Below are 22,019 nucleotides of genomic sequence, written 5' to 3' on the forward strand. Positions count from 1 at the left end.
AGGGTACGTAATATACCAGTAGTTTTGTTATTTGTCCAGAAACTAAAATTAATTGTAATTCCTGCTCGGGCTAAATATACGTTGATTGAACTTCTTTCTGTATTACTCATTTTAGAAATAAAAAATAAAAATAGTTATGTGTATTTAAATATTTAATTAAGACTCTCCCCCCGCGACTTGGTACATTTCCTGCTGCATTATATGACGCTAGTGGTGAACGCTACCTTTGTTTTTTGTGTAAAGAAGATAAGGTGGCGTCTGGTTGGTAAGGCGATTGGTAGGGTTAAAAAAAATAGAAGAAAAAAACCCAGAAAAGCCGACGAGTACCTATAGGGAGGTAAGGGGAGCAGTGGAGTTGAAATTAACGAAGCATCTCGGGCAGCCTTAATCAGAATGACTCTTAAGTTCGAACGCACGGACACCACTCTATGTGATACTTCTAATGTTAGGTCTGCGTTCTCAGACCTGTACCTGGAGACGCTGCTGCAAAAGAAGGGTCTATCCCAGGTAAGGGACTAATCGTATTTTTTCCCCCCGCGATGGCCTGCGGGAATTCGGTTTTATCACTACACCCACAGGTCACTTAGCGGCGGTGGTGATTATTAGAAGCGAGTGGCTGGTAGTGGGAACGTTAACCTGTGTAATGGTCTAGTTTCTTTTTATTTATGTCACAAGTTCATCACGAAGCTGCACATGTGGCAAGTTTAAACTATGGCATACGATATACCAGATGTATGGAAGGGAATTCTTATGTGAGAGAAGGTGACCTTTGTTCTTAGGTGCTTGTGATAATAAAACTGAGTCAGCAAGTGTGGAGTATGTAAATTAAAGAGGTCGTCCTTAAAGCCTAGCAAGGGAATTTTGATGACACCAAATAAAACTGGCTTTAAACACGCTGCAACATCTTTTATTAAAAGAAACCGATCATTTTCAAAATAGCGCTCTCATGCAGCAGGTGAGTTGATTGTTGCTAGCTGCATTGTTTCTGTTTTAGTTTAGATATGTATGACACCTTTTCTCCATTATGTGTTATATCAATTCTTCTGCCTTTTTTCCCCCCAGTCCCCTGCACCTACCATTGGTGCTCAGAGTGAGGACTTCTGTATAAATGGATCTGCAGCCTCTGGAAGTGAGAAAAAGAGGGTGCGACTGGTACAGTTCGAGAGAGAAACAGAAGAGCCGATGGTGAGTGATATATAGGAATGGGAAAAAAGTGGCATCAGTGTGTGAAAAGGTTTGATCCTGTTTTCCACATTACAAACCCTCAAATGTATATTTTAATTTTTAAAACCTCTTTTAAATGTACTATAATTTCTTGCTAAAATTACTTTTTGCTACCTCCTCCTACATACTTAAGTCTTTTTTAATTGTTCACTTTTTTCTTCAGTTGAAGCTCGGTTTCTCCCTCTTCTCACTGCATCTGATCACAAGATAAACGTGTGCTTTGTACATTTATGAAATATAGCTGTTAACATGGTAGTGTCTTACTTGTGTGGACTTTGGTAACAGGCAGCAATTATCTCTCCACCATTCCTGATCAGGAGTGCACATGTTAAGTATTTTTGCACCTTTGCAATTTTTTTAATTTTTCTTGCTTATTAAGTTGTATTTTGCTGTGTTTTGAGGCCACATTAACCCGTTGAAAAGTTCCTGATGTGCCATATTGTCATGAATTTGTTAAAACCTATTATGGCATGGTACATCATAATAGTCCCTCCGCACACACTGCTTACCGATGGTTCCCTGTGTAGACTGCATTGCACCCAAGGCAGTCTACTGGAACTAGGGATGCACCGATATATCGGTGGCCAAACTATATATTGACTGGAAAAGGCATTATCGGCAAAATGCCGAAATAAAGAGGCTGAAAATAATTGTCCGCAGGGGCCAGGCTGCTTACCTGTGCGTTGGTTGCACAGCGTCTCTTGTACAGGCCGGCAGAATTGGGAACCCAGCGGAGTCACATGAATGCACGTCACATGACTCTGCTCACTTCCCCTGGGGCGGGACAAGAGAAGTTGCTCGCACAGCAACACAGAGGCTTCCCTCTGTAGAAGTCTGAGTGAGATCTGCAGTTCAGGTAAGCGGGTGGGGGGAGGGTATATGAATGAGTGTGTGTGATAGCATGGCATAGGGAGCCTGTAATTACACTCCTTTCATGCCCAAGTTCTAGCATGTGCTGGCTGCCTGGGCATGATAGGAGTGTGATTGCTGTTAACAATCAGATATATTTATGTTAATGTTTTTGTTTTGGTGTTACTTTCAATAAAAGTGTGGTTAATACACCAAGAATGGACAGAAATTAAATACATATATAGGATTAACAGCAATCACACTCATATGCCCAGGCAAACCAGTACATGCTAGAACCTGGACATGATAGGGGTGTTGGCAATCACACTCCTATCATGCTAAAACAGCCAGTACATGCCAGAAGTGTGTGTCCCCTAAATGTGGCTTTTTGCATTGGCTAGCTTTAACGATACCTGAAATAGCACATAGGGCAGTATGACCAGATTTTGGGGGGGTTTACAAATGGCAAAATGCTACTTGTACTTATTGCCCAATAGAAACATTGAGTATTTCTAAACTCAGGACAAATAGTATAATCTATTCAGCAGTTTTTTCCTTAGCTTGTTTGGATGAGTAAAATTTTTCAAATAAGATTTTATTTATTTTTTTGCCAATTTTATTTTAATTTTTAATAGGAAGTTAGATATGATCCTGAAAAAAACATATATACCTTGTGTGGGTACACTAAATGGGTGAGGAGACAATTACAGCTTAACACGAGTACCCCAAAAGTGTTAAAACCGCCTTGGTCACAAAGTGTACAAATAATAAAAAGCGGCCTGGTCCTTAAGGGGTTAACCATGAAAGGCTTATGTTTACATTGTGAGGTATCGGTAGTGAAGAATTGTGTAGTTTTTTCTTTCTTTAATACCATATTTGCCCAAATATAGGCCGCACTTTCCCCCCCACTTTAAGTCTTTAAAGTGGGGGTGCGGCCTATATTCAGGGACTAGCACCAGACGCCCTGGACATGCAGTTCCGGGCGCCGGGCAGGCAGCAGGGTTAGGATACAGATCCCCCGCGGCGGTGCAGGGGACCTGCATCCTACCCTCTGAGACAGCCTCCCCTGCCAGCACTTCCCACGGGGGAAGATGTGCCGGCAGCAGAGGTTGTTTACGCGCGTCGCCGCAGCCAGTGAACGTCTGCATGATGCGCTTAGGCAACCTCCCGTGCCGGCACTGGAAGTTGAATACGCGTTATGCGTAGATGTCCCTCGCCGGCCCCGCAAGACCCCATGGAGTCTGCGCCAGTAAGTCTGGCGGGGTCATCTTGGGGACAGAGTGACAGCATATCTCGGGGGGGGGGGGGGAGATATGCTTTTAAAAAGTACCTAACTTTTAGGGTGCGGCCTATATGTGAGCCAATACGGTAAATAAAACCTTGGCTGTCTGCTGCCATGCCTGTTAGTTGGCTTATTTTCTTTGTTTTTTGTGTTAGGGGGCTGCTAATTGAATGAGGAAGCTGAGTTAATATCTCAAGGCTGGTTTCACTAGCATTATAGCATGTTAAGTTCTGAGGTACCCTTTACTGCTTATACTTGGGTTTGCAATAATCATGGGATCTGCACATGTCTGATGGCATTCAGCACCAATTGGTATCGCAGATAATTTAATGAAAGGACTTGACCCATTGGCCGAAAGTAAGCATACTAATAAAACTGAAATTTTATCGTACTGGATCCAGAAATAAATAACTAGACTGCTTGTCAATGTTTGTCCAAAAAAAAACCAAAACCTTCCCTCAGCCAGAAGCATTAAGCTGTAAAATCCATAAGCTAATACATAAGGCTCTGCGCACTAAAGTTTTATGGGCGGGCACACAAAATATCCCCACAATGTTTAGATCTTGTGTACTAGGGTTTATTTGACTTATTTTTGCTGTAGGGGAAAACATTGTGGGTAAGTGCAGGTAAATCTACATCAAAGGATTTTGTTTTACATTTTTAACCATATTTTTCTCTTCACAGGGCATCACTCTTAAGTTGAATACTCAACAGAGTTGTATAGTTGCACGTATCTTACATGGAGGTTTCATCCATAGACAAGGTGATGTTTGATTATGTTACTTTTTTCAGTAAATCTGTGACTTCCAAAATCCTACATTTTGGTGAATTTATACTAAATATTAAACTTGTTACATAGTTATATAGGCTGAAAAAAGACATGCATCCATCAAGTTCAGCCTTTCCTATATCTGTTAATTTGTTGCTGTTGATCCAAAAGAAGGCCAGTTTGGCTCTTTCCAATTTTGCACTAACCAGGGAAAAAAATTCTTTCTTGACCCCAATGGCAGTCAGATTTTTCCTTGGATCAATAAACTGTCTCCCCATAATTAACCCCTTCAATCCCAGGGGTTTTTGGTACCTCAAGTCCCAGAGCAATTTTGCCATTTTTGCGCTGTCGGTTCAGCGATGATTCTCTTTTCCTGTGAAGTGTACCCATGTAAACTATATATTGTTTTTTTCAAGGAGAGAGAGCTTTTTTTACACTTTCCCTCTGAATCCTCACAAAATTAGGTAAAGTGATGGAAAATCCCCTCCAAGTTTCAGTTCAGGTGTCCTGATTTCAGAAATGCCTAATTTATATAGATTTTCCATACTTTCCCAGCACCAGGGAGCATACTATAAGATGTACATTTTACATTGTAGAATCTTTATGCTTATGGCTTAACGGGTTTGGGGGTTGTGAACGGGGGCAGGAGGGTTATACTGGGTAGATGTTATGCTAGGGCTATGGGATGTAAGGTTTAATAATTTTTTATATATATATATATATAATATATATGTAATATATCTGTAATATATCTGTAATATATGTAATATATACATAATATATGTATTACATATATACGTAATATATGTATTACATATATATGTAATATATGTATTACATATATATGTAATATATGTATTACATATATATGTAATATATGTATTACATATATATGTAATATATGTATTACATATATATGTAATATATGTATTACATGTATTATGTAATATATGTATTACATGTATTACGTAATATATGTATTACATGTATTACGTAATATATGTATTACATGTATTACGTAATATATGTATTACATGTATTACGTAATATATGTATTACATGTATTACGTAATATATGTATTACATGTATTACGTAATATATGTATTACATATATATGTATTTAGTTTTTTTAAATGGTTAGAGGTCCTCTTAGGGACCTCCTGAACATGCCAGTGATGTCACAATGACATCACTTAGCTCATATATTTTTTTTATTTATATTTTAATGGGTTTTTGTATTTTGTTAAAGGAATAACCAGGGTGCCTAGGAGTTGGTCAGCCTCTTACATCCACAAAAAAATGCCCCCGCGTCACTACGAGCCTGAGATCACAGGCAGCTTCCGGAAAGGGGGTTCAGTGTTGATTGGGTCCCCACTGCTGCCTGATCGCTCCATGAGAGCGACAGGGCAGCGTTAACCCCTTCAATGCTGCAGGCAGGCCAGCAACAGCAAAAACGAGACCCCCCCCCCACAAGCCCTTTGACTCCTGTAGGCATGGAAGCCTACAGCAGTCATCAGACTCCCCCCTGCAATGTCTGGTCTATAGACCAGCCATTGCTTCCCAGCTGCCAGAGGCAGCTTCAGGGATAGGGAGAGAGGGTTCTTAGGTCTCCACATGAGTTTGGAGACCAGCCCCAACACCCCCCTACTGCCTGATCGCTCCATGAGAGCGACAGTGCAGCGTTAACCCCTTCAATTCCACAATTGTGTAACATTTGTGGCGTTGCAGGGGTTAACATTTGTCCCCACAAGCTTGTGGGGACTAAATATCAGTCAATGCTGTGCTCCAATGGAACATCGGCATTGAAAGCGTTAAAAAAAAATTATATATATAATATATATATATAATTACATTGTACAAAAAAACAGCACTGACCTGAAAGTCCAGGCTGCTTCCAGGTCAAATGCTGTGAGTTTAGTAAGTGGGCTGATGATGATCAGATCGCTTCTAACCAACTGTTAGTTTAAAAAAAAAAAAAATCCTGGCTCCTAACTTTTTTAGCTGGCGCCTAGATTCACAACAAATTTGTCAAGCCCTGCTTTAGACTAAATCTCCTTTCTTCAGTCTAAATGCATGACCACGTGTCCTATGCGTGTTCCTGTTTATGAACAGATTTCCACACAGTGGTTTGTATTGGTCCCGAATATATTTATATAATGCTATCATATCCCCTCTGAGGCGCTGTTTTTCTAAACTAAACAGATTTAAATTTGTTAACCTTTCTTCATAACTATAGTGCTTAAACTTTTATTTTGTAGCCTGCCTCTGCACCCTTTCTAGTGCTGAGATATCCTTTAGAATAGTTGCCAAAAATTGCACAGCATATTCAAGGTGCGGCCTTATACATTGATTTATGCAGAGGCAAAATTATATTTATATCCCGCAAATTGATGCCCCTTTTTATACACAACTGCTGACTGACATTGCACATTGTTGCCTAGTTTGTTGTCTATAACAATTCCCAAATCCTTCTCATTTGTCGTTACCCCTAATTCACTACCGTTTAGGTTGTAGGTTGCTTGTGCATTCTCTACCCCGAAGTGCGTAACTTTATTTATCTACATTGAATTTCATCTGCCATTTGTGTGCCCATTCCCCCCAGTCTATCTGGATCCCTCTGCAGCACTGTAATATCCTGCTCGCACTGTATTACTTTACCTAGTTTAGTGTCATCTGCAAACACAGAAACATGACTTTCAATGCCTATTGCCAGGTCATTTATAAATATGTTGAATAAAATTGGTCCCAGAACAGAACCCTGAGGGACACCACTTACCACTTTTGACCAGCTTGAAAATTTCTCTAAGCCAATGTTCTACCCAAGAACAAGAATTTTGCATCTAGACCAATTTCCTTCAGTTTGAATACTAACCTATTGTGTGAAACCGTGTCAAACGCCTTGGCAAAATCCAAGTAGATTACATACACTGCAACACCCTGATCGTCACTTCTACTTCCTCGTAGAATGCAATTAAATTAGTTTGAAAGGACTTATGTTTCATAAAACCATGCTGGATTTTTTGCTAATACTGTTCTTCCCAATGAATTTGTGAATATGATCCCCTAACAGCCCTTCAAATACTTTCCCAACCACAAAAGTTAAGCTCACAGGTCTATAATTTCCGGGCACAGAGTTTGAACCCTTTTTTAATATAGGAAACCACATCTGCCTTCTTCCAATCCTCTGGTACAATTCCTGAAAGAAAAGAATCCTGAAAGATTAGAAACAGAGGTTCACTTATTTCCTGACTCGGCTCCTTAAGTACTCAAGGGTGAATACCGTCGGGCCCCGGAGATTTGTTAACATTTACTTTCTTGTCCTGAGCCATCCAGGCACAGTTGACTGCAAATTTTTTTCAGTAGTCCTATACATATCCATTGCCATAGGTTCCTCCTTAATATATACTGAGGAAAAATAGTTATTTAAAGTTTCTGCTTTTTCCTGGTCCTCCTTAACCAACACTCCCCTCTTTGTTTTTAACCCCTTCAATCCCCTATAGACGTACCGGGACGTCCAAAAAACGCCCACAAAGAAACCCCTATGGACGTCCCGGTACGTCCAGCCCTTCGTGCAGTGTCAGGGACACATCCCTGCCGCTGCACGGGAGACCAGGCTGTCGTTTGACATCTCCCGTAACAGCTTCCGGCATGGAAGACGGTAAGCTGTTATGGTTGAAAGTGCCCGATCGCGCAGTTGCAAACGCGCGATCGGGCATTCCCTTCCGGGTTACGTCACTGCTGACGTAACACGGAAGGTCATCGGAGGACAGGATATCCCCTGCGGGGATATCCTGCCCTCCGATGAGGCACAGAGACTCTGCGATCTCTATGCAGGTCTGTGAGGACCTGCATAGAGATCACAGTGTGATCGGTGCAGGGGGATCGCGGGGAGGGGAGTGAGAAACCATCTCTCTCACCCCCCCCTCCCGTCCTGAAAGAGAAAAGCAGAAAAAAAAAAGTTAATTCATTTAAAAAATATTAAATAAATCATTAAAATAATATATAATACAAAAAAATTATAATGTGAGCTGTGATGTCATTGTGACATCACTGGCATGTTCAGGAGGTCCCTAGGAGGACCTCTAACCATTTCTGTGTAAAAATAATATATAAAAAATAAAAAAAAATTTAAAAAATTAAAATAAAAAAAATATATATATAAAAAAAATTAAAAAACCTTACTTCCCATTGCCCTAGCACAACATCTAGCCAGTATAACCCTTCTGCCCCCGTTCACAACCCCCAAACCCGTTAAGCCATAGGCATAAAAATTATACAAAATTGTACACCTTATAGTATGCTCCAAGGTGCTGGGAAAGTCTGGAAAATCTATATAAATTAGGTAATTCTGAAATCGGGACACCTGAATTGATAAACTTGGAGGGGATTTTCCATCGCTTTACCTAATTTTGTGAGGATTCAGAGGGAAAATGTAAAAAAAAAATTAGTTTAATTTTCTAATCTTCGCTAGTTTTTACTAAATTTCTCTTTCTAAATTTTCAGCTAATCATCCAACTATGGTATCAAACGAAAGCTCTATCTTTCCTTGAAAAAACAATATATAGTTTATATGGGTACACTATTCACAGGAAAAGAGAATCATCGCTAAACTGACGTACCCCAAAAAATGGCAAAATTGCTCTGGGCTTTGAGGTACCAAAAACCCCTGGGATTGAAGGGGTTAATGAACCTACGTTTTCATTTTTTGTTTTTTAGAATTTATGTACTTAATGTTTTGCTCTTTGGCTATCACTCTCATTTTCTAGTTTAGCCTGTCTAATCACCTTTTTGCATGCTTTATTGGGTTCCTTATATCTTATATAGGATGCCTCTGAGTCGTCTGATTTAAATGCTGTGAAAGCCATTTTCTGCTTAATGTCCCCACTAAGCCACATTGGTTTCAATTTGTTTTTTATATTTATTTCCTAGTGGTACATACTGAGAAGTGTACCCTGTTAATATTTGCTTGAAAATACTAAGTTTTTCCTCAGGGTTTTTATCCCTAAAGAGTTTATGCCAGTTATTAAATTGTAAAGCTGCCCTTATCTTATTGAAATTGGCCTTTTTAAAATTGTTTTAGTATTCCCCATGGGCAATTTCTTTTTTGAGTTTATTTCAAGAGACCATATTGTGATCACTATTACCAAGTGCTCCACCACTTGAATATTAGAAAAAAGATCAACATATTTTGTCATCACCAGATCCAGACAAGAATCCTTTCTACTTGGTGCTTGTACCAATTGTGACATGAAGGTGTCACCTTTCAGAACTACTTCCCTCTGTCCCAATTTTTGTCCGGGTAATTAAAATCTCCAATAATTAATGTGTTATGCAGATGTGCAGCTTTCTCAATTTGCTCTAACAGCTGCTCTTCCTCATCATTATTAACCCCTTAAGGACCAGGCTCGTTTTTTCTTTTTGTACCCTGTGGGACCGAGGCTGTTTTAATACTTTTGTGGTGCTTGTGTTCAACTGTAATTTTCTCCTCACCCATTTAGTGTACCCACATAAGTTATATATTGTTTTTTTCAGGACAAGATGGGCTTTCTTCAGATATTTGATTTTATCTTATTTACTATATTAAAAAAAAAAAAAAAAACATGGTGAAAAATTGAAACAAAACACATTTTATGACTTTTATTTGAAAAATCTTTTACTCACCTAAAAAAGCAAGTAAAAAAACTAGCTAAATAGATTCTACTACTTGTTCTGAGTTTAGAAATACCCAATGTTTTTGTTTTTTTGCTGTTTTCTGTAAGTTATAGGGCAATAAGTACAAGCAGCGTTTTATGATTTCCAAATCTTTTTTAACAAATCTGGTCAGTCTGCCTCCATCTCCTCTTTGGAACATCTTTGAAGCCGGTTAACTCAATTTAACCCATTCAAACCATATATTTTTAAAAACTAGACACCCCAGGGTATTTCAAATGCTGTTATTTTAACCCTTTCCATGCAACAGTTATACAACTACACTTTGTCAAACTTTGTAATAGTAATTTGTTTTATTTATTTTTTTACACAAATTGTACTTTAGTGTTAGATATACAGGTTCTGGTATGTCACTGTCAAACACCCCAATGTGTGTTCAGGAACATCTCCTGAGTGCAGTGATACCCGACATGCATGGGTTTGTCATGTTGTTTGAGATTTAAAATGCCACATTTGGGAAGTGCGCTTTTTTTTCTCCATTTTGGTCAGTCTGTACCTATGGCCTATCTTTGAGCTCTGCCACTCCAATTTACCCCATCAGCCATTTTTATTTTTTTATATATATTAGACACCCCTTGAGTATTTGAAGTGCTTTTATTTTAACTCTTTGTTGAGATTTTTGAGAAATTTTAGCCATTGCTCAAAATAATAAACTTTTTAATACTTTTTTTTTTTATATTTTTTTTACACATTTTGCTGGTACTGGATGGTTTATCTAGTGACATCACTGCATAATTTTTAAATGTTAGCACATTTTTTTTTTTTTTTTTTTTTTTTGAATATTTTACTAATCACATTGTGATTAGAAAGCTGGGCTCCATTGACTTGCATGGTTGAGTGCAGTACCTGTATTCAACCTGCAAGTGGAGCCAGAGTTCTCTAGAGGGTCTGGAGACCTTCTAGCGAACTCTTTCATCTTTATTGTTTTTTTTTCCCGGGCCGCCGCCATCTTGCTGATGGCGAAGATCACCGGCAGCTGTGGCTGTGACCGCTCTCCGGAGCGGTCACAGCCCATCCAGAGGTAAGTGTCTGGTGTCGCTGGATGCCTCCTGATCGAGGCATTCCAGCTACACCATTTAAGTTTAGGAGGTGATCGTTGATCGCCTCCTAAACGCTTTTAAAACGGGCGTCCGGCCCCCCGGGAGGGGCTAGACATGGCCCCTGATGCCGATATCGGCCTTGCTGAATGCCTCAACATCGAGGCATTACAGTAACGCCGTTTAAGCAAAGAAAGTGATCGTTGATCACTTTCTAAGCTTATTTAATTTTTTGACGCTTCAAAAAAAGGTCGTTAAGCGACTGTTTTTCCATGACGGTCCTGAACCGGCAAAGGTTGTTAAGGGGTTAACATTAGGTGGTTTATAACATATCCCAACCAGTAGTTCACTTCCTGTTTGTTTTTGGTTTTTTTTTGTTTTGCCCCAAGTTTATCTACCCATAAAGCTTCCGCATTTCCCTTGTCGCATTCAAGATGCTTAATGTTTGACTTTAGCTCGCTGTTAACATACAAGCATACTCCTCCTCCCTTCCTGCTTTTTCTGTCCTTCCTATATAACATGTAACCTTTTAAGTTAACTGCCCAGTCATGGGTCTCATCCCACCATGTTTGTTATGCCTATTATATCATATTGTATAGTGTATGCTATTGCCTCTAGTTCCCCCATTTTGTTATTTAGGCTCCTTGCATTAGCAAGCATAGTTACATAGTTCATAATGTTGAAAAAAGACCTAAGTCCATCAAGTTCAACCCTACTACCTAACCTTCCTATTCTTGATCCTAAAGAAGGCAAAAAACCCCAATTAAGCTACTTCGAATTCTGCCATCCGGGGGAAAAAAAATTTCTTCTTGACTCCAAGAGGCAATCAGATTTCTCCCTGGATCAAGAAGCTCTAAAATATGAATGTTCTATTTATATCCCTGTATATCATGCCTTTCTAAGAAAATATCGAGGCCCCTTTTGACTGTATCTAATGTATTGGATAACACTACCTCCCTTGGAAGTGAATTCCATACCTTAATTGTCCTCACTGTGAAGAATCACTTCCTTTGTCGTCTATGAAACCTGCGCTCTTCCAGTCTGAGGGTGAACTCTTGTTCTTTGTATATTTCTGTTAATGAACAGGTCACTGAAGAGCTCTTTATATTGGCCCTGCATATATTTGTATAATGTTATCATATCCCCTCTCAGACGCTGTTTTTCCAGTGTATATAATTTTAACTTTTTTAGTCTCTCTTCATAACTAGTATCTCCCAATCCCCTTATTAATTTTCTAATTCCAAAATGTCCTTTTTAAGGACCGGTGCCCAGAATTGTACTGCATATTCAAGGTGAGGTCTTAACAATGACCTGTAAAGATGCAAGATGATATCCTCCTCCCTTGAATCAATACCTCTTTTTATGCATGCCAAAACCTTATTGGCCCTCGCAGCTGCTTGCTGGCATTGCGCACTGCTGTTAAGTCTGTCAACCGTTATTCCTAAATCCTTCTCATTGGTAGTTTCCCCCAAGGATATTCCATTTAAAGAATAGGTTGCATTTTTATTATCCTGAGTCCGCTATAAAGATTGTACCCAAGCGCAAAATCAGCCCAGTGCTCTAGAAAGCCAAAACCCTCCTTCCTACACCATGACTTTAGCCATGCATTTAACCTCCCTGATCTCCCGCTTCCTTTCTACTGTTGCGTGTGGCACAGGTAATATTTTGGAAAATACTACCTTGGAGGTCCTTTTCTTCAGTATCTCCTAATTCCCTGAAATCATTCTTTAGGACCTTCCATTTTCCACTGAGTTTGTCATTGGTACCGATAAGTCAAAGCATCCAAGGAATATTTTGGAGTATAACCCATTTTGTATGTTTTTGTTACGGATGCGGGGCCACTACCTGCCATGTCTACAATGACAGGGAAATGTCGATATGAAAGGATGAATAGAAAACCACTTCTCCCCCTCTCCCCCAAGTTCTATGTAAGGATTTACCAACTCCCAAGGAGGCTTCAAGTAACCCATTGAACTACTCAAATTTTCTAAAAGTGTAACTGAGCAAACAATGGTAACTTAAAACGTGCTGTCCCCAAAAGCTATTAGCTTGAAATTATAGCACAAAGGCTGACCTGGTTATGTTTAGGGTTGCACAGAAATGTCGGTGTCCGACACATCAGCCGAAAACGGCGTTATCGGCAAAATGCCGAAATAAGATTAATTTTTTATTTATTTATTTTTTTTACTCCATCCAGGCCTGGGGTGGGCACTTGTTGCTGCTTACCTGTGCGTTGCTCGCTCACATATATCTATATCTCTATACACACATACACACTCTAGATCTCTATCTATATATATTATGGATGCACGTATCGGCCAAAAATAGCATTATTGGCAAAATACCGAAACAAAAAAAACCCACCGACAATCATCCGCAGGGGGCCTGTTGCTTCCCTTTCTGTTGCTCAGCATCGTCTCTTGCTCCGTCAAGGGGATGCAGGAACCCAGCGGAGTCACGTGAATGCGCATCTCCTCACGTGACTACGCTCCTGTTCCTCTGGGCAGGTCAAGAGAAGTTCAGACTGCGAGCAATGCGGAGGGAGGCAGCGGCCCCTGCGTAGGTCTGCGAGCGGCTCCGGAAGATCTGCAGTCCAGGGAAGGGTGGGGGAGGGTGTATGAATGAGTATACGTGAATGAGGGAATGATAGTTTGTGATGAATGAATATGTATGTGTAAGTAGGGGGGCAGGGCACAACTGGCTGCTTGTGCATGATAGGAGTTTGATTGCTGATATATAATTATATAGCAATCGTGCCCAGACCGCCAGTACATGGTGGACTCTGGGCATGATAGGAGTGTTGTGTTCATGAACATGAACCTTTATTGGAAGCTCTAGATAGCCCAGGTGCTAGCATGTACTAGCAGCTATCACTCACACATTATGCCCAGGCATCCAGTACATGGTGGACCTTGGGAATGATAGGAGTGTCATCCTATCCCATAAGCCTATCCCCACATTTCATATACATGGTGTCATTCAATCACCCTGACTACTATCATCACTCAGATTCCACCATAAAAAGACTGCCTGGGCATTATAGGAGTTGAATTGCAGTTATTAATCATATACTGTATTTGCTCGATTATAAGACGATAGTTTTTGTTCAGAAAAAACCTAATCGTCTTATATTCGTGGTCGTCTTCTAATCAGACCTCCAAATAGTCTTTTAGTCAGACCTCTAAGATCCAGATCCCCCGCAGAGCTACAGGGGACCTGGATCCTCCTCTCCAGCAGCCGGTGGGTGTCTGCAACCTCCACTTCTGCCGGGGCTTCTCTGATGGAACGTCGGCATCACATGACCTTCCGGTACTCATTCATAGCAGCCCCAGTGGAGGTTGTCAACGGCTGCCCCACTAGACACCAAGGAATCTGGAGCACAGGGAGAAGTCTAAATAAGCACTGGTAAGTCAGGGGAGGGTAAGAGTGGCTTATGGGGGGGGGGGGGGCTTTTAGATTTGCTTTTTGCACCCAAGCGGTGTTGCTGTAATGCCTCGACATCGAGACCTTCCTGAGAATCTGGCTCCACTTGCAGGTTAAATACAGGTACTACATTCAACCATGCAAGTCAATGGCGCCAAGCTTTCTAATCACAATGTGATTAGTAAAATAAATAATAAAAAAAACCCAGTAAAATGTAAGAATTTCCCACTGATATCGCCATCAGGGGAACCTTCGAGTTCTATAAAATGCAAAAAAAAAATTAGATATAAAATGCTAAAATTAGCGCTTTCGCTTAAAATAATTCTCGCATGGAAAGTTAAAATACTGGCCCATGGGGGTGTCTACTTTTAAAAAATTGAATTGGCCGGGTTCAACAATGTCCCGATCTGCTTGTAAATTGGTAGGTCCTTTGATATGAACTGCCAATAGATGAGAGATGTTCTTTTCGACATAAAACATATCTTTAGAGAAATGCCTTGAAGGGAACGGCTTCTTGTCCCTCCCTGTTTGTTGCTATAAGCCACTACTGTGACATTGTCTGAAAGAATACGGACTGCTTTGCCTCTTAGGAGCGGTCCCCAGTGAGTTAACGCTCTCCATACTGCTAACATCTCTAGGAAGTTAATGTGATGTCTGTCCTCCTGGGGAGACCATAGGCCTTGAGCAATGTGTCCTTCCAAGGTGGCTCCACATCCTTTCTGGCTGGCATCCGCGTAAATGACCGTCCAAGTCTGGGACTTCCATGATCATCCTGTCAGTATATATTCTTCTCTGTTCCAGTAGAACGAGAGAGCTGATGCAGTTTTCTTTTGTAGAGACTATTTTGAACCGTCCCAGTGAGATAATATGACCTTGCAGAGGTCTCATGTGGGCCAGAGCCCATGTAACTGCTACCTGGGTGGTGGTCATTAGGCATAGTAGTGACATAAGGTTCCTGATTGAAGACTTACTCTGCGGGTAAGCATCTTGATGGACTCTCAAGGCTTCTGATATTTTTCCACCGGAAGGAAAGTTTTCTGGATAGTCCTGGAATCTAGGATCATCCCTAGAAACATCAGTCTTTGGGAAGGATACAACTGAGACTTCCCCCAGTTGATAAGACAACCTAGAGTTTGGAGAAGATCCAGAGTTGAAGACAGGTGAGATCTTAACATACTTGCTGAGGGAGCTATTACCAGCCAGTTGTCCAGGTAAGGTATAACTCATAGTCCCTTGTAATCTGAGGAAGGCATAAACTGCTGACATTATCTTTGTGAAGATGCATGGTGCTGAAGCCAAAGCGAACGGACGAACCTGGAATTGAAGATGTTGGATGCCGTGACTTGATGTAACTGCCAAATTAAGGAATTGCTGATGCTGTTTGTGTGTCCGAATATGTAGATAAGCATCTTGGAGGTCTATTGAAGCCAAGTAGTCTCCTTGTGAAAGGATCTCTGTGGTTGACTTAAGGTTTCCCTCCCGAAGACTTTAACTACAAAAAAAAACGTGGGAGTAGGTACAGATTTCCCTCTGAGAAGGGGGAACCGGAATCAAAGCGAAAGGTTCAGACAATTGAGGTGATCCCTTGAGGGTTGTGAAATGAAGAAGCTTCTGGGAAGACACTGGGTGAATTCGATTAGATAACCCTGAGGAGCAATAGGTAAAGTCCATTGTTCTGAAGTTGATGGGAATAATCTGGACAGGCGTCCTCCCGCCTGGTTTGACAGAGTCAGAACTTCTTAAGTTTGTCATCCCTTCCTCTGGCTCTTTCAAATCTACCTCTCTAGGACATGTCCCAAAAGGATTGAGGATCTTCCTTCCTTGTCCCAAACAGTGCTCTATTTCTATAAGGCGGAAATGTGTTAGATTTAAAATGTGGAGGTGCTCTCTCCTGAGGAAGCCATTTCTTGTCTCCCGTAGTAGATTTCAAAATCTCGTCCAGGTTACTGCCAAACAGGAGTTTTCATAATTTGTTTGTGGAAGCATCTGCAGACCATGTTTTAAGCCAGAGGGCTCTCCTGGATACCGCTGAAAAGGCTTTGGCTGAGGCACAAACTCATTCAATAGCCGCATCAGAAAGGAAATCAACCGCGAGACAGGTGTCAAAGATTCCTTGCCACGTGTTCAGCCCCTTGAATAGAGGAAATGTCTAATATGGCTTGCTGTAACCAGATTCTCACTGCCCTAGACGTGGAAGCCATAACAATAGCAGGTTTGAAATTTGCTGCAGCTGCTTCAGAGGCCATTCTTGCTGCCATTTTGGGATCTCTAAAATTGAAGCATCTTCCAGGGGAATGACGGTTTTCCTGGTAGCTTTAGCAACTGCCACATCAATCTTAGGCGTGTCCCATAACTCTGAATCCTTATGTTCAAACGGGAACAGACGCTTCAGTCTATTCGACGATGCAAATCTTCTATCTGGATGTTTCCACTTCTCCGCTATCAGTATATAGGGAGTCATGTACCGGGAAGGACTTTTGTTTTTTAATATGGCCTTGGTACTTATCCACTTTAGGAGTAGATGTTTCTTGCAGACTTAGAGTAGATCTAACTGCTGAAATTGGACGTGTTTCTTCCACTGGGAAAATAATTTTCTTCCTTGATTTCCCCTGATGAGTAGGGCATAAAAATCTCTGTATTAGAAGCTGAGGCCTCATTCTTGAATAAGCCTCGTGAGGGAAGGATCATGGCTAGGGAGACCCACAGGATGAATTGGGCTTGCTGAGAGGTAGCCATAGATTTAAAGAAATAAAACGTTGATTGCAGCTTGCTCTTAAGCCAGGCAGATAATTCAGAGGTAGAAGAATGTCTGGCTGTTATACAGGAACCACAAAGGGATGTTGAGGGAACCTGAAGAGTCTTATGGCAAGAAGCACAGGCTTTATGTTTGGACTTTGATAGCTTTTTGTGGAGGAGAAGAGTCTCAGGACCTTTATCAGCCATCATACAACAGAAAAAACCCTTCCAGCGTCCCTTTTTGAAAAAGACTGACCAAGCACATTTTGGCAGGATTTCCAGGAAATGAAACCGGTAGCCCGCCCACAGGAATTTCCACGCGCCGGCTAAGAACACAGACTGGCGCTTGATAAAAACATCCTACTAGCAGTCTCCCACCAACCAGAACATCCTAGATGGTGCAGGGGAGAAGGTGAGCTCTCAAACTAATTTCCACTCCCCATGTGAGATCGGCAGCCGAAGCCTACCCGCCAGGGTAGCTGAAGAGACTGGCTCTTACACAAAGAACCCCGCCGGGGGGCCTGTAAAGAAAATAATAAAAATCTTACTGAACCACTTCCCAAGGTCCCTAGCACCTTCCTGAGCAAGGCAGGAAACTAAACTGGGGATCTGAGGAGGCTTTTTTATTTTTTATTTTTTTATTGGTTCCCTGCTTTACCTGAGGGGCAGAGACTATATCTCCTTTGTGTCATCGGGAATGTCAAGCGAAAATTCATATTCACTGAATTGAGGTAAACATTTGGACAGTTCTCTTTTAGGAGCTCTATCCTTGCATGTTGCGAAAGGTTGCATTGCAAGGGCCTACTCACATTAACTTATCACAAGGCTAATGTTGGTACATGTCTGTCACCTTAAGACAGGGCTCGACAAATCCCTGTCGCCATGGCGACTGAGAATTTTGTCCTGGCGCCTAGGTGTTTGTCAGCCTGTTACATCCCCCAAAAAAATGCCCCCACGTCGCCACAATCATAGTGATCGTGGGGGCGCTACTGCTGTCTGCCCAGGTGTGTTTTAACCAGACCAAATTCGGGTTAAAAAAAATATATATATTTTCCGATTACCGTAATTGCTCGATTTATAAGACAAGGTTTTTTCCAAAGCAAATGCTTATAATTGGGGTCGTCTTATAATCAGACCTCAAATAGGTCTGACTATTAGACTAAGATCCAGATCCCCTGCAGCAATGCAGGGGACCTGGATCCTCCTGTGTTATCCCCCCCCCCCCCCCCAAGTTACCGGTGCATCTGAGTCCCCGGGGCTTAGTCCGGGCAGCGTGTAGAGCTCTACACGCTGCCCGGACTAAGCACCGGGGACTCAGATGCAGGGTACCCAGATCCTACTGTTAGGAGTGTTAAGTGGGGGGGGCATACGGCATTTCTGGAGGCAGAGTACTCTGTGAAATGCCTTTAACCCCCTTTAATGCCACTGCCTCTTGAAATGCCTTATACCTCCCTATATGCCACTCTGCCCCATAATATGCCTTTTAACCCCCTTAATGCCAGAGTGGCATATAGGGGTATAAGGTAATTCTGGAGGCAGAGTGGCACATAGGGGGTCAAAAGGCATATCATGGGGCACAGTGGCATATAGGGGGTATAAGGCACCTCTGGGGCAGAGTGGCAAGTCTGGGGGCAGATGTGCATAACTGGGGGGGCAGGTTGGGGAAAGAAATAAAAACAAAATATTTTCTCACTCATAGCTTATTTTAAAAAAAATAAAAAAATAATTCACATTGTTTACATGAATTAACATTTACTGGTAACTTTTTCTCCTATAGGGTTGTCTTATATTCAGGCTTTTTCTTTTTTTTTTTCATAAATTAATATTCAGATTTTGGGGGGTTGTCTTATAATCGAGCAAATACGGTACTTTTCTAATAGGTAAATTCTACATTGGATTGTGTTTCAGGGGAACAATAAAAGCTAAAGAATACCTTCAATCTTTAAGGATTTGATATACTTTTTTTTTTTTTTTTTTTTTGTCTTGTATTGACACGTTAACATTATAACTTCCCTTCCACTTTCAGGATCACTTCATGTTGGAGATGAAATTCTTGAAATAAATGGAAAAACTATCCAAAACCAAAGTGTAGATCACCTTCAGAGTTTGTTGGTAAGTTGACTCGGTATGTTAATTCTTCACACATAGGTTGAGTAAATGTATTACGTTCTGTTCACGCAATTTGTTTGTTGGTGAGCAGAATATTTTGTTGTACAGTGATTCAGAAAATACTGGCTCATGCTGGTAATAAAATGTCATTCCTGCAGTGTTTTGAACCTAGAGCCTAAATGGTGTATTTATAATAGTAGTACTGTTTTTGCTGACCTTCAGTATCTGTTCTATTTATAGAAAGAAAGTAAAGGTACTGTCACCTTGAAAGTTTCACCTACCCTAAGCAGCCGTAAACCTCCTCTTCAGGTGAGTCCAACATCCAATGTATTTGCAATTCTTAGAGAAGCTCATACAGTTTGTCTTGCTCTCTCATCAGAGCTGTCTGTATTGTCTCTGTATGCATTTGTACATCTTTGAAAAAAACATACTGTTTGACAACTGATAGGCTTGGCACTTCATGCGGTCAAATGAGCTTGAAAAGTGATTAATGATCAAGGCTTTCCACAACACCACAAAATAGTGGTGTGTGTGTGTCTGTCAGATGATTAAATTGACTAGCTGACTTTCACAATATTATACATTTCTATATAATAGATTAACCTGAAGGCTCTTATAAGGGCCATTCTGTTGGTTTAAACCTTTATTGCTGTCTGTTCAGTCCCCTATAGACCTGTACATCCTAAAAATGCATGTTGTAAAGCTCTATAGGACGTACAGGTACGTCCTGAATTTCTTGCAGGGACACATCCCTGCTGCTACACAAGAGTCCTGAACTCCCCCCTGTCAGCAGAAGCCAGCATCGCAGGCTTTCTGGTGCCTGATCTTTGTAACGGCTACCGTTTTATTAACCACTAGAGTGAGTATAAAATCCTCTGTTTTAGGAGGATTTCTATACTCCTGCGAGGAGGGGAATATCTCTCCTGCACAGCTATGGTGGCTGCGGAGTGGAGGGGGGTGGGGTCTCTCTTCCCAGTATCGGCGCTGCTGGAGTGGTTGCGAGGGGGAGGGAGGTCTCCCACTTCTCTGCGGCAGTGAAGGTGGTCTCCCCCTTCACTGAGAAGACAGGGAAGAGGAGTGCTGTGCTTGTAGGTGTGTAACGATAGTAAAATAAAAACAAAATGTAAAAACGGTTGCAAAGATTTAATTTACTTCTGGGCTGTTGGCACCACAACTGAATAATTACCCAAGTTGCGTTAAGCAAGATCTCCTGATTAGTTACCCTCCATTGTCTTTTTTTTTTTTTTTTTTTTTTTTTCCTTTCAGAGGGCCCTATCCATGCTTGCTTATCCTATATTACATATTTGTCAATACTATTGACTTTGATGTAGTGTTTTTGTTTGTAGTATGGCTCACAATCCCTTTACGTTTCTCAATAAAGGGGCTAATTTATGTGCAATAGTCACAGCAAAATACTCAATTCTTAATCATAGAGGTCTCTGTCCTGTTAGTCCAGACCCCATGGAGAGTAAAACATCCTTCCAAAATCCAGGTACCCCAAAGTGGGGTGGGGCATGGCACTCCATACCAGGGGAAAGTAGGCTCAACGGACCCCTTGTACCCATCTTTCCAAAACACTGAACCCCTTCCAAGGCCAGGGCCCGTAGTCTTTAGGGTGGAGGCCCGCCCTGCATTGCAGATTACAGTAATTACAACCTAGCAGGGAAAGTCCGGAAGGGAGGCTCTCCTGTCATCAAGTGAACTTCAACATTGACAGCTACCAGAAGGAAATGTCCAATTAAGTGATCAAGCATTCCTTGAATCAGTGTACCGGCCCTCGTGCTGAGAACTGTTACATGCGATCAGTCAGCAGAAGAGTCCAGCTTTTCTCCCATGTAGGGATGGGGAGATGTGTGTCTTAATGGGCTTCTTGCCACAAGTTTTAAGGATGTGTGCAGGTACTCCCTACCGGGATTCAATGGGTTAATTTGCTAACCTGCCAACACTGGTTCTTAGTTGGTATACATGAGTGCAAGGAGGCCAAAGAAAGGGCAAATTTAAACAAATATAAAATTATACATAGTGTCAACATGCTGCAGAAAGTACAACAAAGTGACTTAACCCCTTCAATCCCGGAGAAATTTTGCCATTTTTGCGCTATGTCGGTTCAGCGATGATTCTCTTTTACTGTGAATAGTGTACCCATATAAACTATATGTTGTTTTTTCAAGGAGAGATAGAGCTTTCTTTTGATACCATAGTTGGATGATTAGCTGAAAATTTAGAATTAGAAATTTAGTAAAAAGTAGCAAGAATTAGAAAAACAAATCTGTGTTTTTTTCATTTTCCCTCTGAATCCTCACAAAATTAGGTAAAAAGACAGAAAATTCCATCCAGATTTATCCATTTAGGTGTCCTGTAGATGTCGATGTGCCCGTTCCCGGCCGCATAAGTTGATCGCGGCCGGCCGGCAGTTTTGCTCTAAGTCCCCGTTTATGGCAGGTCAAGTTGCTTGAGAAACCCTGGAAGTCAATGAGGTCGGATTTGCCGGCCGCATCCGACCCTCGCTCCATCGAAGTCGGCATGCCTTGCCGGATTTTCCCGGTGGTGACGTGGAACTCCGTCCCGGTTCGCCAGGGACGTCAGGCACCCTCCGCCGGATATATAGGGAAGCTGCTGCTTGTTCCAGAGAGCCGGCTCCCAACGACCTCGCGAAGCCCAGCCCGGGTGCCGGCCAGGTCCCGGCCCCGGCCGGTAGACCTCCGAAGGTCCCGCCCGGGGCTCCACGGAACTCGGGACGCCCGGTTCCCGGGAACACCACCATGGGGCAGACCCCCGAGGGTCCCGCCAGGGGCTCACCGGACCTCGGGGTGCCCAGCCCGGGTGCAGCACCGGCGGTCCAACCCGCCCAAGTCCCGGGCCGGGTCCCGGGAACACCAC

At 41.8% G+C, this 22,019-nt stretch overlaps 1 protein-coding gene across 2 annotated transcripts in view; it reads left to right on the forward strand.

Annotated features, from left to right (window-relative positions):
• The first annotated feature begins 393 nt into the window (after window positions 1-393).
• The window catches only part of LOC149287634 (55 kDa erythrocyte membrane protein-like), a 95,517-nt gene continuing 73,891 nt past the window's right edge, over window positions 394-22,019 (forward strand). For both annotated transcript variants that reach the window (XM_089492632.1, XM_089492633.1), the window contains exons 1-5: window positions 394-507; window positions 1,063-1,185; window positions 4,040-4,118; window positions 19,057-19,142; window positions 19,380-19,448. In XM_089492632.1, the coding sequence (XP_089348758.1) occupies window positions 394-507; window positions 1,063-1,185; window positions 4,040-4,118; window positions 19,057-19,142; window positions 19,380-19,448 (471 nt within the window). The remainder of the gene's footprint in view (window positions 508-1,062; window positions 1,186-4,039; window positions 4,119-19,056; window positions 19,143-19,379; window positions 19,449-22,019) is intronic.

Source organism: Sceloporus occidentalis, unplaced genomic scaffold, assembly GCF_023333645.1.
Source record: "Sceloporus occidentalis isolate IW3139 unplaced genomic scaffold, rSceOcc1.0.p SCAF_58, whole genome shotgun sequence".
Classification (NCBI taxonomy): Eukaryota; Metazoa; Chordata; class Lepidosauria; order Squamata; family Phrynosomatidae; genus Sceloporus; species Sceloporus occidentalis.